Source organism: Phalacrocorax carbo, chromosome 3 (assembly GCF_963921805.1).
Source record: "Phalacrocorax carbo chromosome 3, bPhaCar2.1, whole genome shotgun sequence".
NCBI classification, from domain to species: Eukaryota; Metazoa; Chordata; class Aves; order Suliformes; family Phalacrocoracidae; genus Phalacrocorax; species Phalacrocorax carbo.
The window spans coordinates 9,062,916-9,080,922 of record NC_087515.1 but is presented as its reverse complement, the minus strand read 5'-3'; the positions used below and the strand labels follow the sequence as shown (position 1 = coordinate 9,080,922).

Below are 18,007 nucleotides of genomic sequence, written 5' to 3'. Positions count from 1 at the left end.
TAGGCTGGTGATTGGGGCCCACTTCCCTTTTCTGCAGGATCTATACTGTATATCATTCTACTGTTGAAGACTGCAGATGAGTGTATACTCAGTTTGGGGTTGTCAGTGAATAGATTTGTTGTGTCTGATTTCTTGAATCAGAAGATACCTGTCTTTGACTATTACCATCTCAAAGGTTTCCCAAGGTATGAGTCACACAACAAAAATGATCAACATCATAGCCAAAAATACTTTTAAATATACCTGACTTTTTTTTTTAAATCTCCTTTTTTGCTCGCTAAGCCTTTCAACTTCACTCTGGTCATATTTCCAAGCTATTTTAAATGTACATAAAGGTTACATGTTATTGGCTTTGAGCTGTGGGAGTCATACACTGTCTAAACAAGATTCATCTGAGTTCCTTGTCAAAGTCCATCTGAAACAAAATTTAAAAAAAAAGGGTCTCACATAATCAACTACCTTTGAGAGCTAAACCTCATTTGAGAAAGAATGTCAAATGTCACAAAACTTCCAATTAAACTGTGAGAACTCAATATTCACATTTTTTTTGCTTTACCTCAGAATTATATCTGTTTCACTTAACTGGAGTTAAGCTTTCATTTTCTGTGTGCAGAGTTTGGTATCATTACCAATGAAACCACATATGGACTATATCTTCCACTGTGACACTGGGAAAGGTACTGATTGTTCTGGGGAAGTAACGTTAGGTGATGATACCTATAGAAGAGGTGAATACAGTGAGAAAGTTTTGAATAAAAAATTATAAACCTGGACATGGTCAGCTTGCATTTGTGACTGGAATTGAAAGAGCAGTAGAAGAAATGGATTTTTAGGTAGGATTTAATATGTCAGGTAGAGAAAATAATTTGAAGTGGAAGACTCAGACCACCTCATTAGATGCAAGAAGACTGGGACATTATTGTCTAGTCACTGGTGTAAAATAGGGAGGGAGGACAGACAACAATCTGCCATCTGATGTTGATGGGAGCTGCGTATAGAATAGACACAGAAAGTTTCTATGGACTTGAGAACTTTGAAGGTGCAGACAGGTTTTATATTAGCTGCAGAAATGGGTCTGGGAATTAGATGTTATTTCCAGGTTTGGAAGAGAAGATAAATTGTTGAAGTTTCAAGTTAAGATATAGGCAGACAATAAGGAGAGAATTAAAGTGACAAGGACAATAGGAAATTGAATCTGATTAAGGGCTTTGGCTGAACTGTGGATAAATCTGCCTGGTCCAGCAGAGGTTTTTAATCTGACTGTAGACATACCCAGGAAATATCAGAGGCAAAAGACTGGCTTACAGTCAGTAATGTAGGCTCCTGACTTTAGGAGATATAAATAGAAGAGTGGAGAGGTTCATACTTTGTCTAACCAGCTCCTCTCACTAGTTGCTAAAATACTAATTTTAAAAACATTGTTATAAATTTACCATCACAGTAAAATCCAGAAGCTTCTATTAAAAAGAATAAAAGATAAGAGGAATGGACTGAAAAAAGGAAGGTGATTCTAGAGCTAATTACAATTACTTATTGCTTTTCAAGCCCCACAAAAGCCCCCCCAAAACTCACAGAAATATTGCTGCAACTCTGGAGATCTAGTTTTGGAAAATTAGGTAATGTCTGGATAAGAATCTAGGGTAAATGTTTATTTTTATTTACAGTTTTTTATCTTCTGATAAAAATTCAGGGGCTAGGAGCAGTAACAATATTTTTCAAAATCCACCCCAATCATTTTTTTTCACTGAAAATGAATTTTGAGGACTATATATTTTATTATTTGGGTTTTTTTTGTTTGTTTGTTTAGGTGAGTAAATAAATATTTGCCAGGGTTTTTTTTTTTTTTTGCCGTGTCCTGATCCCTAGTTGCTTTATTTCTTACCTACCTGGCTACAGTGCTGGTACAGAACCTTTACATATAGAATATAATCTATGAATATTAAATTATTTTTGTATACTTATATATAATTTCATTTCAAAAAAAGAGATACCTTAAGGTGATGAAAAGGATAGAAGAGGGGAGCAAGCCATCAGTCCAAAACCATAGTGCGGTAGAGCACTACAGGAATGAGAGCCATGAAAAAAGAAGAGCTATATGACAGTGAAACCAGGAGAGTGTAACTGCAAAAAAGATCATGAACTGGGTATCAGAAATGTCACTGTGACTGATAAGTTTAAAATAAAGCAAATGAACCAAGGTTTGATGTGTAAAGAGTATGCCTCAAAAAGAATCTTTATTTCATAGGTCCCAAGTCAAAGTCAATCCTGCAGGTAGTTGCAGAAGCCCTAGAAGATTTATGCCATCGTCTGAGGGACAGACAAATGCTTGAAAGCCATCATGGCTGTTACTTTCGATCAGCTGGCTGCCTAGTGCCCACAACTTTTCCTAGGTTTTCAGGCAGATGATGCTTGGACATGAACTAGAGAAAGTGGATTTGGAGGGGAGTTTTTTCAAATAGTCACCTGTTCCTCAATTTTCTTTTGAGAGACAGTAGAACAGTTTTGATATCTCACTGACCAGTTTCCATTCCAATATTTATTTAACTGCACTTTCACTATGTATTTAATGTTTTATTTTGGTGTGTATTTTAGTGTAATGTGGATTGTAATCTTGGTAATTTCTGTCAATTCCAGTTGCTGCTTTACATAGAAAGATCTTAGCTGGCATCTAGAAAGAGCGTGACTGAGCTTCAAATGTAGGTTCTGCAGTCTGCAGAGACACGTGTGAACGACACTTAATCTTACTAGTTCAGATACCGATCATAGTAAAACCATGGAAATATGTGTCAGGAAGTGCTGTCTAAAATTCCTTGATATCCTGAGCAGCAGACCTAGGATAAAGTCCATGCCATTATTTCTAAGATAGCCAGTATGTAAGATAGGTCTGAGATTAATATTATTCACATAAAGTGACACATTTCGCTTTTTGATGGCAGAGGAAACATATCTTAAAAGCCTTCCTTTCCTTTCCACCTGCCTAGCAAGTGTATAATTTTCATAATTTTGAAACTTCTATTGATAACTGACTACGGAACAGAGCGAAAATTGGTTAGGAGGATTAGGGCATTAGTCAAAATGCAGTAACAAATCAAGCTAAACTGGGGAAGGCAGTTCCTTCCAGGCAAAAGAAATTAAGAAACTGCTCTTATTTGAAAAGAAATGTTGTGCTCCTGATTAAAGTCTTCATAAAAGAACTCATAGCTTTCCTGAATTATTATCCCTGTTTAAAACCCATAATCTTACACTTGTTAAAAAGGGACAAACAGGTACTAAAACAGTAAATCCCCTGAGACATTCCCAAACCCTCATGAAATACAGTAGGAGCAGAGTAGCTGCGGCTTGATGTAAAATTAACTCTTTAAGACAGAGAGCAAGGACTGCTGGTGTCTTGCTGGTACAAACACTTCACTTTTCTTCTTGAGCGACACATTAATGTAATTTAAATTAAATGCATAATAAAGACCTGTTGGGCGCTTGCTGAACTTCAAATTAATTCAGAAGATAATGGAGGAAGTACCCCTTTCTCCTGAAAGAAATTTGTACACCTCTTAACTTTCATAAATTGAAAAAAGCTTTTTATTTTCTCCAATGCCTCTGACCTTTGTCATCACTCAGAACACTGTTTGTATTGCAGTAATATTTAGCAGGCTTGTATGCAGTTGTTTTAAAAGGAAGATGGGAAATAGCAATAGTTTTCTAAGGTGGGCTAGAAAACTACACTGGTGTGTGTCCCTTTCCAAAGTTTAAACTCTGGCTCTGGTTTAGTTATACTGGGATTTAATAAAGCATGAGTGTGAGTCAAGGTGTGATCCAGTTCTTCCATTCTGCCATGGTTAAACCCGATCCAGAGGACTTCTGTTCCCATTGCTACCACCGGCTTGCTGAATGATGGTGACCATATTGCTGCTCTGTGAAAAGACTGAATAGCAAATATTGATAAAGGCTAGACTCAGTGATCTTAAAGGTCTTTTCCAACCTAAATGATTCTTTGGTTTTATGAAAAACAAACCCAATATTTGTGTGATTTACAATAGTAAGACAAAGTATCCAGGGTGGTTATGTCTGGTAAGGACAGCAGCAACGTTAAGGGCAAGCATGGGCTTGAGATAATTCACTGATGGTGTAAATTCAGAAATACATATCATTTCTGGATTTGGGGGTTTCATGCCATTGTTTTCTAGTAGCAAACTAGGAAAACAGTAATCTCTAAATTTTTTAAACCTTGTCACATATCCCACACCTTTTGCTTCACTCTCTATTTAGTTTTTTAATGAGAGTCTATCTCCAATAATATAATTTTATCTGTTTATGTTTTAAAATGGTATTTTATGTGGTCTGAACATGACCCTCAGCATCTGAGCCAACAGGTAATATTAGCGGGTGTCTAGGGTCATGCAGCAGGCACTTGTGGGTATTTGTTCTAGGTTTCTCCTTTTCTTTCCTTTCATTGCTTTTGTTTCTAATGACTTTTCCATCCTGTCCTTCAAGATCAGCCTCAAACACTCGGCAAAAGACTGAATTTAACTTGGCTAAGGTGGTGCAATCCTTCATTTCACACTTTACGTGCTACAGATCCTAGACTTTTCTGGGCCAATCACTTGTTTAGCCAGCGAACACTTCTGCCTGCTTTATCACAATATTTTCAGAGAGTTTTAAACATCTCCAGGAAATGAATGTTAAACTGGCCATCCAACTTCTCTAGTGATGTATCCACACACAATTTTCCTGTCTTCTTTTGCACCTGTTTCACTGTATATCCTTACAAGGGAGTTACCTCTCCAGCAGACAGGGAATGCAGCCAAAGCAGCAACTGGCAGTCTCAGATACTGCACTTCTGGTAATGAAACAAAGCCTTGTGCAATGTTTCATTTTCAGAAAACGGTTATAATGTTTACGATCCATATTCACATCTGTTTGAGGCAGTTATTTATAAACCTTATAGTTAGCCCAGTAACTCAGATCTTTATGGAAGAATTTGTACTCATATTATTTAGCATTGTTATTTAGTCTGGTATTTGAGTGAGGGTGGGACAGGTGGGGAAAACGAAGCCAGCTTTCTTGCAACAGTGCAACAAACTGAAAGTGCTCAAGTGAAAACTGAGCATCATGAAAAGGTCAGAGATTGTGAAATAGATAACTGATGAGATGGTGGAAGCACACAGGAAAATGAGATGATGTTATGGTTTTCAGTAAGAGCCGGTTCTGGTAGCAACAAGGAAAATAAGCTGAAGTAGTAAAGATAAGGAATTTTTTTAATAAGATCAATGTTTATACATTGATTTTTGTTTCTGTGTGAATTAAATTTGCTACTTTAATCCAAAGCATTCTGTTCAAGGATCTTCTTATAAGCCAAAAGGCAGATAATCAATTTCTAAATGTCACCTACATTTGACATCAACATTTTCAGAGATGTGGTCAGACTTTCCTGCTGTCACGCCTTTTCAAGTGAATTCCCTAAATTCTTCTGTATGGAATCCATAAAACACCAGTTTCCTGCCTTTTGGGATGAAAAAAATTTGAGAAAGCACTTTTGACTCTGAGTATCTAGCACAGGGGCAACAAACCAGATGATAAATTTAGCAGGTTTCCTTATGCAACAGTGTTGCAAATACTGGAATCTTCACATGCACAAAAATCACATTGATACAGACTTAACTGTAATTAATACTAAATTAGGAATTATTAGATATTAAATTAAATTTCAAAAAGAATTAAGCATATAACTTCTATACAGTAGCATATTCTTTATTACAGCCTCTAGTTTAGTTTCACATGACTTGCCTCAAAAATTAAATTTCAACATCCTTTTCATACGCATTTTGCATATTATGTGTTTCTCTGACACATGCCACTAAAAGACTTTTTTTAAAAACAATATAATAAAGTCCAGTTCTCTTAAGGTAAAAGCCCAGCTTTGTACTAGATCTGTCCTTAAACAGGCAAGTAAGTGAGAGTGTGAGAATCCCTGTCAAGATTCAAGATGCTCTGTCTCCTATGGATTACTTTTATGTTTTAATTTATTACTATCCTATTTCTTGGAAATGTCTCTGTATCTCTTTTTCTCCTGTACCAAGCAGGTCCTTGGTATGCACAGCCAATGGAATTCCTTGTGTGTCTGATACTACTCATGGAAAAGATCTGAACTCTAGTTTGAGGTGACAGATAGGTATGACAGGAAACTGGTACAGTGTAGGTTCTATTTTTTGGTAAGATGATCCTAAGCTCCATGCTAAGTGAGACTTCCCATCTCTTCAGTTTGAAAACCATCTGAGTTCTACCATGATGCAAACTTAATTAAAGCTTGGTCAAAGTAATTGATCAAATGTCTTTCCATTGTCTGATGGCCTTCAAACCTCATTTTTCTTGCCCAAAGAAGAGAAACAACCTGTAGTTAAACTTTTATCCATTGATTCCACTCTTTGCCATGCTTTGATTAAGTCCACTGCAGAACAACAGTGAAACTACCGCTACTTTGATAGTAGTCAGTGATCTTCAAATATATCCTTGAATAAAGCATGTATTGATGTTATTAATTGGTCCAAATGGCAAGTTTTGTGTCCTTCACATGGGGCTGTCTATAGTGCATTTAACTTCATGCTTAAACACTTATGCCTTTCTCTGCAGTTTATCAAAAATTCATTATTTCTGCATCAATGTATTTCTAGGGGATGACACAATCAGGTTTATTGCTCATTCATTTCAATTTAATAAATAAGTCTGGAACTTTATTTTATTTATCTCTGTTCTTTAATGAGTCAAAAATGAAATTAGCTAACGAGGACGTGTATTGAGCATTTAAATTAATTCTATGCTGCCTGCATAATTCTCTACTAAAACCTTCAACAGAACACTTAATCCTAACAATGCTTTTATTAATCCTTATGAGTTAAGACAATCCCTTCCTTTGAAGGAAGAAGTTCAATAAGATTTGACATTGAACATTCTGTGGCTTGAAATGCCAGTTCAATGAATGAATAACAAAAAATGCAAAGCTATATTTACTTAATTAAAAGCCGACAGGTTGCACATCAGCTTATATGGACAGGCTTTAGCAGTTAAGCTGTGCACAACTAATTTGTTTCCATAATACTACCTGACTATAGATCACTATATTAAGGGATATTGTCAGATGTATTATCTGCATATTGTCAGATGTATCATGTGCTTTAAAAATAGGTTCATATTAAGGAATATAACCAAAGTTGAAGCTGTTCTATGCAAGTCCAGTTCCAAGTTGTATTTTCTTATTTCAGTGTAACACTAAATCCATACATTGTAATTATTTCCCTACATTGTGTTCCGTAAAGACAGTATTTAGTAGCATAACACACCTCTTTTAAGATACATAATGGAAAGGCTGAAGAAATGCAGCAAAATATCTAATGCTTTAGTAGAACAAGCAGGTTTTAATAATTTTTCCCTGATTATCTGCCAAAGTTATGAGGCATCTGGGAGTGGAATCTGAAACATGCTGCTGCAGAATTTATACTTGAGAACGATCTTGGGATTTGCTTCCTAATCATTAAATATGATTTATAGGTGTTAATTGGAAAGTATAGGTGTACTTCCCAGATAAGCTAATTTCTAACTGAAGAGAGATTCCATATGAAAAAGTAGAGAAATTGTGAGCTAATTTTAGAGAAGTTTGGTCTGGAGTTCTAGGGAGGTGAAACCTTGATAGAAGCTGTATACAAAGTAATCATCAAGCTTACATACTTACTACAATTTTTGTATTAAGTTACCATGGACATAATGGTCTGTAATCCAAATATTTATCTTTCTGTGTTTGCTTATTATTAGGACTATAATGCAAGTGGGACCTCTGTAAAAGCACTGTAACTTAATGGTAGATATCAAAAGTCCAGTCACAGTGCTTGTGTGTCTGAATCAAAAAGGCATGTTTCCAGAGAGACAGTTGTGCTAAAAGTAATTGTGCAGAAGCTGGAAATATGATACTATTAAAAAATTTAAAAAGTGTGTGACACACATACTCTTGGAAAGCCAAGTAGAGAGAAGAAAAGTTGGTGCTGGTCCCTTCTATTGCATGATAGTCTCTAGATACTTCTGTAAAAATTACAGTGCCACTACGTATACAGGAACAAAAAATCTATCTGGTATACTCAGCTTCAACTGCGGAGCAAAGACTGTATTCATTAAGTAGCCAGACCCTGCGGTGGGGATACCCACCCAACTTAGTTTAGAGTTTGTAATTATTGCATTATACTATGTTTGCGATAGATGGGGTATAAGCTGCAAAATTAAAAAAAACCTAAAAGTCCATCACTTGTATCCCAATAATTAAACTCATGATAATATTTTTCCTCTTTCTTCAGACATCTGCTAATTTACTGGAGATCTTATGGCATGAGACATTGTCGAGAGAAGTCCCAATGCTTACACACTCCATTTCTCAGAGTTATTTTCAAAGAACTGCTGAAACGAATGGAAATTGTAATTAAGCCGTAGAGTTTTGGAGAAGCTAATAAAGTTCATAAGTGTGTTTTGGATTAAGTACACCTAGCTGATTGTAAATGAAACCCATGATTAATTGCTTCAGTTGTAAGTAACAATATTTTTCTCCAGGCGAAAGGAAGTGGTTCCTGTAACCCAGTCCCTGTAATCACTGGTTTGGCTTTACTGCCTTGGGTGGTGTAACAGAGGCCAGAGAGAGTCCCCCTAGCAGCGGTATCAATACACGTTCCTCCATAGTTGAGATTCTGGCAACTCTGAAGACTGTGTTTATTTTTTCATCACTCTAGTTGCGGTTGATTGATCTAATAGTTATAAAGTGAGTTACATTTTACACAGGTTTCAAGTCCCGTCAGAAAACCACCAGAAAAACAGTTTTCTGGAATATGTAAAGGGTTGGAAATGTGCAGCCCTCCTTTGACTGGACCTTAAGATAACAGCTGGTTTTCCAAATCCTGTTAAAAGAGCTGACCACTTTACTCAGCACGTTTGAAGTCTTTTTCTGTGACTTTCTATTGCACCAGCAAAGTCATTAATAGTGCAGCTCTTCTACTGCAAAACCTTTCTACTCATTGACACTGAACTGTGTAAAATGAGGAAAACCCCAAAATATCCGAATAATCTATACCTAAACCTCAACCTTTCCTTAAAAGCCTTAGCAGGTTCTTCACACTCCAATAACTTACAACTCTGGGAAATGAAAAATTGGTGCATTGCAGAATGTAGCCTGTCTTTTTCGCTGAGGGAGCCTCGGGTTTAGCCATTACTGACAACTCACTCAATATAGGATTTTAATGTCTCCTTTGATGCTAGACTTTGTAGGAGAAAAAATAAACTTCCCCACATAACCACAGTCAAACTGCGTATTCCCCCACCTAAATAACTCCTTTTTAATTTTTTTCAGCTGAGCACCACTGGATTTGTTTTCTTTGCCTCATTTCTTTTTTATACTTTTTCATGCCCTTATTCTCCCCTTGTTTTTCAACTACATACGGTTCAGTGAGCTACAACAGTAAACTGGAACAGAAAAACTACAAATGAAAATGAACGCTGGTATTCTGCTTACCAGTCACTGTCTAATTAACTTCCTTTCCCTACTTCAGAAGTGATATGAATAGTGACTCTTGAGGGTTAGAAGACTCCTTTCCTAGAAAAATGACAGAAATAGCAACAATGACAGAAATAGCAGAATAGATTGTTGCAGAAGGCGACACTAACATTTGTCACTCAGGAAATTTCAAATTTTAAGCTTACTATATTTTGATAGCCAGCTATCACAAGTAGTGTAAAAGACAGCTCTCAGTCTCTGCCTCGTCTTTATGTTTGTGTGTCTGACTTTATCTTTTCCAAGCAGAAGCAAAGATCTGTCACGTTTTTTGTATCCATGTCCATGATTTAAATTTATAGTGCTTTAATTTTGAAAGCCTGGAGATCTTGAAATTTAGTATTTTGCAGTTAATCTTAACAAGTTAGCCCATGCTTGCAAAACAAAATAAAAAGATTTATTTCATACTTTATTGACACTGAAATGCAGTGAAGTTGTGTAAGGAATGTGAATCAATCCACCTAAATATTTACTGCTTTGATGCACCCTGAATTTATGGGTGTGCATATTGAAACGAGGTAATTATTTTAAATAGCACCTGTGCATTTTTAGCTAAAGAGGCTGTGAAATTACTTTTCTGTAATTCATCGCTAGGTTTTTTTGTATAGGTTGACTACATACCATAGGCTGCCAGGGGGCAGATGCAGCACTAAGGAAGCAAATACCAGTCTTGTCTTTCCGTTCTGCTGTTGTGGGGAGGGGAAGGCAGGGTGATGAATTTCACACTGCTGCAAATACTTGATTGGAGTGTTCTGTAAGGTGGATTATTTGAATTTCAATCCCTGCATTTTGGAAAGTCCTTCTGGACTGGAAATAGGCTGTATCACAGAAATGCAGGCTGAGAGGGACCTCTGGAGGTCCTCTAGTCCAACCTCCTGCTCAAAGCAGTGCTAACTTCTAAGTTGAATAAGATTGCCCAGGCCTTTGGTAAACAAGCTTTGAAAATCACCAAGGACAGAGATTCCACAGCCTCTTTTAAGAAACTTCTTCCTTTTCTTATGAAGAATATACCTTTATAGCTAACTGAAATTTCCTTTACTACAATTTCTGACTATTGCCTTCAGTCCTTTCATGGTGCACCTCTGGAAAATGTCTAGCCCTGCAAGCCCCCTTTAGGCAGCAGAAGACAAGTTAGACCTTCCCTTTTGCAAGCAGAACAAAGTCTGTTCCTCCATTGGACTTATCCGTTCTGAATATATTTCCTGTGTTGTTTGTGGGGCCCATAACTAGTCTTGCTATTCCAGGTGTATCCTCATGATGCTGCATAGAAAGAAATAACCACTTTGTCTGCCTGCTGGGTATGCTATTGCTAATGCAGCTGGGTATGCAGTTTGTCTGCATTGCTGCAAGGACGTACTGCTGACTCATGCTCAGCTTCTCCCTCAGATCGTTTTCTACAGAGCAGCGATAGAGTTCCCAGCCTATTGCAATGCCTGAGCTTATTCCCTCCCACATACGTGGGTGTATTTGTCTCAGATGCAAGAAAACTTCTAGTTACTCTGGCTTAGAGTAGTTTCACAGTTAAATTGCCATATTCTTTAAGAAAGAAAATAACATCAAAACTTAAACTGACATCATTATAAACATTAATTTACTTTCCATTGAGGATTTCACAGTTGTTAGAATTACAACATAGCAAAGAGATTTTACTCAAAAAGGCGTTGACAGCAATTGGTTTTGGCTACGTGGCCAGGTAATAAAATGGACTCTTGGAGTGTGCAACTTTGTACAGCAAACAGACTATAAATATTAGGTATCTGGGTTCAGAACTGATTGACTGATGAACTGAGTTCAGAAAGTTCATTGGGATGGAAAGGTACCATGGCTAAAGCATCCCATTGATGTAAACAATGAATTCTTCCAGAGAGTTGCTACAGGTGGCAAAAATTAATTTGCTGATAGCACTACCACAAGGGCTTAATTAATTAATTTACTGTTGCACAGCTATCGGGGAAAGAATATGAAATGTCAAGTGGATTTTTTTTTTAACTTAACATACTCTCAGGTGGTTGTTGTTATCAAATGTTGGCTGTAGCCAGATCCAAGATGTAAGTTCTTGGACCTGGAGTTCTTGGACCTCCTCTCCTTGCAGAGGAGGCTTCCTCCTTCCACTGCATTTCTTGGCAGAATCCTATTAAGCAACCTCCTAGACAGCATCAATAGGAAGCTGTGCTGCTTGGAATTCTTACTAGTGTGATTATCCAATAATTGAAGTAGGGATTAAAAAATCTTCTATATGTGGCTTTTTATATTATTTATCTGCATCCATTTATCTCAGCAGTGAATTTATCATGACTGAACTGACATGTCCTTTGCTGGAAATTAATAAAATAGCATTTGTACTTTGAGATAAGGGCATGCTAACAGATGAAAAGAAACTAAGTTTCCTTTGAATGTATGATAGTTTTTCAACCAGCTATTTAAAAACAGATGAGGGCCACATTCTCCCCTGGTTATGACCCTGCTGTATGATAATTTCAGCAAGGTCACATGACTTCACTCTGCATGTGTGGAGGGGCAACTGTTTGCATACAGAATATTAGTCCTGGAAGAAATAAACATTCTGTTTACACATATAGAAGACATTTCAAATCTTCCAGGAAATCTGTTTGAAAACTATTTACAGTATTAGTATGCAAATTATATAGTACACACTAAATGGGAATCTTGCAGTAGAGCACTCTGACAGGCATCTCACTATTCGAACTATGGTAGTCCAGTTAAAAAAGCAACACAAAAAGAAAACACAGCTGGATGTAATTGTATCGAAACACATACTTATTATGTTAATGGGGGCATGCGAATAAAATGAAATGTTGTCCAGCAAAGGTTGTCCTACAAAGATTCTCAGTTATTTTAGCAAAATGTTCAAATAATGCACGCCTTTGTGTTTGTTTTAGTTGAAAAGATGTTTGATATTTATTCCTAAACATTGACAGATGAAGTGTGGCAGCACCAGAGAAACAATAAATTCCATCTCATATCAAGTATCATTTAAAGAAATACTCTTCAGTTGAGAAGAAAACATTAATTGTGGCCCCGATTACAATAGGTACTTCCAGTGATATAATTTAAATCAAATTATGAGAACAGTATTGTATGGTGGTAGTGATATATGTCTTAAACTCCTATTGTTACCCCAGGGTTGTCAGAGTAGTGATACACCCTTTAAGTGCCTTCTTTTGCACTGAAACTTCGTGACGCTTCCCTGCTTGTACCTTCCTGCTGCTGCTCTCCTATCGGCTTCCCTTTGGTGACACCTCGGTCCAGTTTCTGCCCTCGTGGCCTCTCATGCGTGCCCCTGCTGAAGTATGCCACAGCAGCTTTACTTCAGCGTGAGAGGTTTTAAACAGCCAGGTGTCAGTAAGAATCCACTAGATGCTGTAGAAGGTCAGTACTGGGCTGGGTGTCTTTCCAACCAGCAAAAGCTTCGCCCTTGTTTCATTCCTAAAAATCTCCTAGAATTTCTTGTTGTGTCCCTCGCACCAGTCTGCACAGCTCTGGCATGTGAGTTACCTGGGCAAGGTGCTGGACCTGTTCATACTGATTTACTGCTGGTGGACTTCAAATCTTTGAAAATAAGAGGCTTCGGATGAGGTTTATGCCCCCCTCTCCCCCTTTTTTTTCTCTTCTTTTTTCCCCTTTCCATTTTTAGGACATGCTTTTGACAAACCATAATTGAAAACTAAACGAATAATAGTTTGTGCCTTATGTAAGTGTACCTGCTATTCAAACAGTTGCATTCAAGGGCTGTACATACTGTTAAAAGCCCATGTCTTCTTCACTGCCAGCTGCTGCCATAATCCTAAGGTAGATGCATTGTTTTCTTTTTAACTTTATATCTCAGTATACTGCCCTGTAAAATTGCTTTCTGCCTTTAAATTAACCGTCATGCAGAATTCTGTATTTCTCAACTTGTCATTGCCTTTGAGAGTTACAAGTTATTCTGAGTTTAAAAACTCCCATTTTTGTTCACAAGCACAAAATGTACCTTCCCAAATGTAGATCAATAGGCATGTCAGGTGCAATCTTGAGAATACTAAGTGCCTATTTTTATTCTTACTTGATGAGGAACTGTTTATACTGCAAATGTAATATGATCAAACACACATTAATGTGTTACTTTAAAATAAAATGTATTTATTAATTTAAAAATCCTACTGGATAAAAGAACTGGTCTGTTATTTACAATATTTTCCAGAGGCAGAGTACCATTGGCCTGTTTAATGAAATGTATTTGTTTCTTAGCTCTGCCTATATAAGAAGTATTTAAAATTGTTGTCTGATGATTTATGGCCACATCAAGCATTTTACATTACGATAAGAAGACAAAGCTTGTATCATTAGTGTGATGATAAGTCCAGCTTGGTTGTCTGGCAAATAAATTCTACATCTAGCCACTGCCATTAAAAAACCCCGACCTACTTTCACTAAAGCTCTGCTCCCTCTAGAGAGCAGATTTTGTTCTTCCCACTCTCAGTGCCAAATGTAATCCCTCTAAAATCAATAGGTAAAACTCACCTGAGAGCATAACACTCATTATTAGTTGTTTCCAGCAATGGGTAAAGAACACATTTCTTCAGAGAGTTCATACTCAGAGGGAAGTGTCAAAGGAAGATGAATTAGGAGAAAATAGGAGACTTGTGTCCTTTGGAAAGTTGTGAGAATAAATCTTTGAAGGCGAGATCAGATGTGTTGAGAGTCATTCTGTTCAGACTGCCAGCCTTCTCGTTAGGCTGCTCAAGCCTGGTTTTTCTTTTTTTTTCTTTTCTTTTCTGAAGAAACCGATCCCATTTTGGCACTTTTTAAAAATCTCTCTTTTTTTTATAGAAAAAGATCATCTTTTAAAAAGTGACCCAAAACTAGATGCTTTTGAAGGAGGGCTGAGGTTCACAGCTGAGGTGGCTATTGCACAATACTATTTATTTTGCCTAATGAGATCAACCATGCTTCTTAGAGGGATAGCTAGAACGCACATTGTGTGGCTTCCTTGGCAAAATCAAAGCAGAAACATGATTTGTTTCTGTTATCTTGATAATTTATTTTATTTCAAATTCACAGTGTCATGAGCTCTAAGCATGTGGTCTTCAGTGTCTCACTCAAAATTCCCAAACACTGCCAGTAGCAATTTAGTTTGAATTAGTGCCTGTCTGCGCTGCAAATGTGGTTTATAATATGCATTTGGATATTTTCCGCTCATCTGTAGACTGCTTTTAGTACTTTCAGCATAAAGATATACAGTAAAACTTGTCCTAAAAGCCATCTTAGTGTCCAGCAAACAATGCTGAATAGCAAAAGAGGCTCTCTTACACTAAGCCAGAAAAAACGGTACTTGAGATGCTTCCTTAGACTCTTGTTATTTAGGTTTTAGGGACTATTGCAGAAGGGCATCAAGTTATTATATGCCTCTAGTTATTTATTTTCTTAACCTTACAAACTGAAGAGGAGTATCTCAATGAAAATAGTATGGAGTCCCTTCGCAGGTTTTATCCTTGTGCTTTCCTTTCTTTTTCTTTTAATAGCCTGGATGCGTAAACACTACTGAAGTGGATATAAAAAAATCTTCAAGAATGAGAAATCCACATAAAACAAGAAAGGTAAGTACTTTTGTTATATCAAAAGAGGGAGGTGGAGGTAATTCATAGCATGAAGTTCCATAGATTTCTAAAACAATTTTTTCTTACAGCTGCAAGGAACAAATACTCAAATGTATGTTATTATTTGATAAGTTCTTAAATGAATTAGTATTAATAAATTTGCTAGTACTAAGTAAATGCTATCACATAAGAAAGGCTTTGGAGAAATACACAGAAAATATGAAAATAAAATTTATTTTTGTGGGCTTTATTCATGTTGTTAAGTAGATTGAATAAAGCATGTAAAAACATTTCTGTCAGTAACTAAGGAAAAATAAATTAAAAATGCAGTGTAAACTATGACAGCAGTTCTTCTTGTGCTGGTCTTAATGAACAGGGTGTCTCTAGTTTATAGTTATGACTGAAATGGATGACCAGAAACTGTGGAGGAAATTAGCTTCATCTAAATTAGGATCCAGGCATGAACAGTGTAAAATCTCTAGGGGTGTATAGAAGGATTGGAACAACACTTTCTTTTGAATCCTTTGTATCATAATAACATAGATTGACTCCAACTTTGAAGTACTCCCTTTGAGGTATATTTTCATGTCAACGCATGGAAAAATATGTTTTAAAACAGAAAGTGGATTTAAGAAACTTTTATCTTAGCTAATTTATGGTAGTGAAAGGTCCAGATTAGCGTAATTTACCAAGCAGTCATTGCAAATTTGGGAGTCACCCAAATAATCCACTGTGATAGTCTACTTTTCAAGATGCTGTTTCTTCTTTTCTTACCAGTTGTGTCCACTTACTATAATAGCTGCCTGTCTGTGTCACCCCCCATGTTTACTATACTGTTAATATAGAACCATAATAAAATTAGATCCTGTGTTCTTTGGCATTATGGAACTGTGGGGTTTGGGGAGTTTTTCTTTTACACCATGGTATGGAAGCACAATTTTATCTGAGTGAATGGCTTATTTGCAGTTTCTTTAGAAAAAGATGAGCTTGGCTTATTTCTTGAGCATGCTGTACTGAAACATCACAGTTACTATGGGTATGTGTAGAAAGCATTGTCTGAAAGCAACTATCGTTGTTCCATATTTTTTGCATAGTCTGTCTATGGCTTACAAAACGATATTCGAAGTCACAGCCCTACCCACACACCAGCACCAGAGACTAAGCCACCCACAGAAGATGAACTACACCAAGAGGTTTGAAAAATAACTACAAACATATACTTTTAAATGAACTTTTTAGGAAAGTAGGTATTAAACCAAAAATTACTGTAACTGGGAAGTATGTTCAGAAAAGATCTAGCAAATGTTTAGTAAACCTTCTTGTTTCAGCATATATGGATTTAGGTATGCAACCTCTATTAAAGCTAATGAGAGAAAACCTGACATTTTTTGTACCTTGCATTAAGTGGTTAAAAGCAGTTAGCAGCAGGCCAGTCAGTGGGTCCTTTGCGTAGCTAAGCCCTTTAGCCCCTTTAGCAGTAGACAGCTCGTTCTTCCTTGACACTAATTTGAGGTTCGGGGGTATACATACCTCTCCATGTATGCATGTGTGGGTCCACACATTTATCTACTGTTCATGTGTCATTAATCTTTGCTGAAGTGTTAGAACTGGGAGAAGGTAAATGTCTGAAGAATTAGTAGTACTCTTAAAAAATCTAAAAAAAGGCTAATTGGATTTCTGTTGATGAATCTTTAGGGAAAATGTTATACTGGGTCCTTTTTTTGTCTCTGTATGATCTTTTCTCTTTGAAGGAAAATTCCATTTATTTTAGAACTCCACTGGTGAAATGTTGTTCTAACTCAGATATATTTGTCTTCTGTGCCCTAGGATAAAGTAAGGTTAAATTACAGCCCTAATAAAAAAAAATTATGGAAATAAAGTCAAGCAATGAATTACTCATAGCACTTTTTGCCCTCCTCTCTTGCAGATTAAGCACTGGCAAATGCAATTAGACAGGCATAGATTAAAAATGTCAAAAGTTGCAGAGAGGTAAGTATATTGTCACATGTTCTGGTTTTTCAATTAGACTGATAACTATTGGGAAAATGTCAGTATGAAATAGCGTCAAAGAAAGAGAGAAAAGGGAGCTCAGGTGTTATAGAAATAGATGATGAGAGTTTACTTTAAGTGGGAAGTATGAAGTTCTTTTGATAAAAGATGGCCCAGATATTCTATGATATATTTCTGATAAACCCAAGAGCCTCTGACCAAGTGGTCACAAGTTTCACCTTGCACTGGCAGGGAGGCTAAATGGAAATAGGTCTGGGGTTACTGTGTCAGCATTTCAAAAGGGCAACCACTGATAAAGCAAGGGAACTGATTGCCAGGGCTGGCTGGGAGAGGAGCTTGGTGACTGAACAAAGGGAGTCTGGCTTACTTTTGGTCAGAGGGTGTAACACTGCTAGGAATCTTTCTCCAAATAAGACCAAAATTTGTTCAGTAAGGGGTTAGAAAGCAAATAAAATAAAAAAGCCCCTTGGAAAGATTAACTACGGCTTAGGTAGAGAAGAGGAAGAGAAAAGGAATGCTCAACCTTATGCATCAAATACAGAGATAGTGAAAATTGAAGAAAAAAGAGCTGCTTAGTAAAGAAAATGAGGTCAAATACAAATAGTTCTTCATCCTCTCATATATGTTTGTGCGTGTGTGTCTGCTTATATGTGTATGTACGCATACACATACAAACACTTATAAATATATATTTATAAAGACAAGAGGTTAAGAATTTGTGCTGAGCAATAAGAATGTAACAGGCTAAATATAATATAAATAGGAATGAAAAGAAAGAATATTTGTCTTCACTTGTCAATAATTTTTCAATAACTATGAGGAAAAA

At 36.6% G+C, this 18,007-nt stretch overlaps 1 protein-coding gene across 5 annotated transcripts in view; it reads left to right on the top strand.

The window, feature by feature from the left end:
* Positions 1–18,007, top strand: part of RGS7 (regulator of G protein signaling 7) — a 246,041-nt gene that overhangs the window by 203,581 nt on the left and 24,453 nt on the right. For all 5 annotated transcript variants that reach the window (XM_064445778.1, XM_064445776.1, XM_064445775.1 and 2 more), the window contains exons 10-12: positions 15,097–15,171; positions 16,266–16,364; positions 17,099–17,160. In XM_064445778.1, coding sequence (XP_064301848.1) covers positions 15,097–15,171; positions 16,266–16,364; positions 17,099–17,160 — 236 coding nt within the window. The remainder of the gene's footprint in view (positions 1–15,096; positions 15,172–16,265; positions 16,365–17,098; positions 17,161–18,007) is intronic.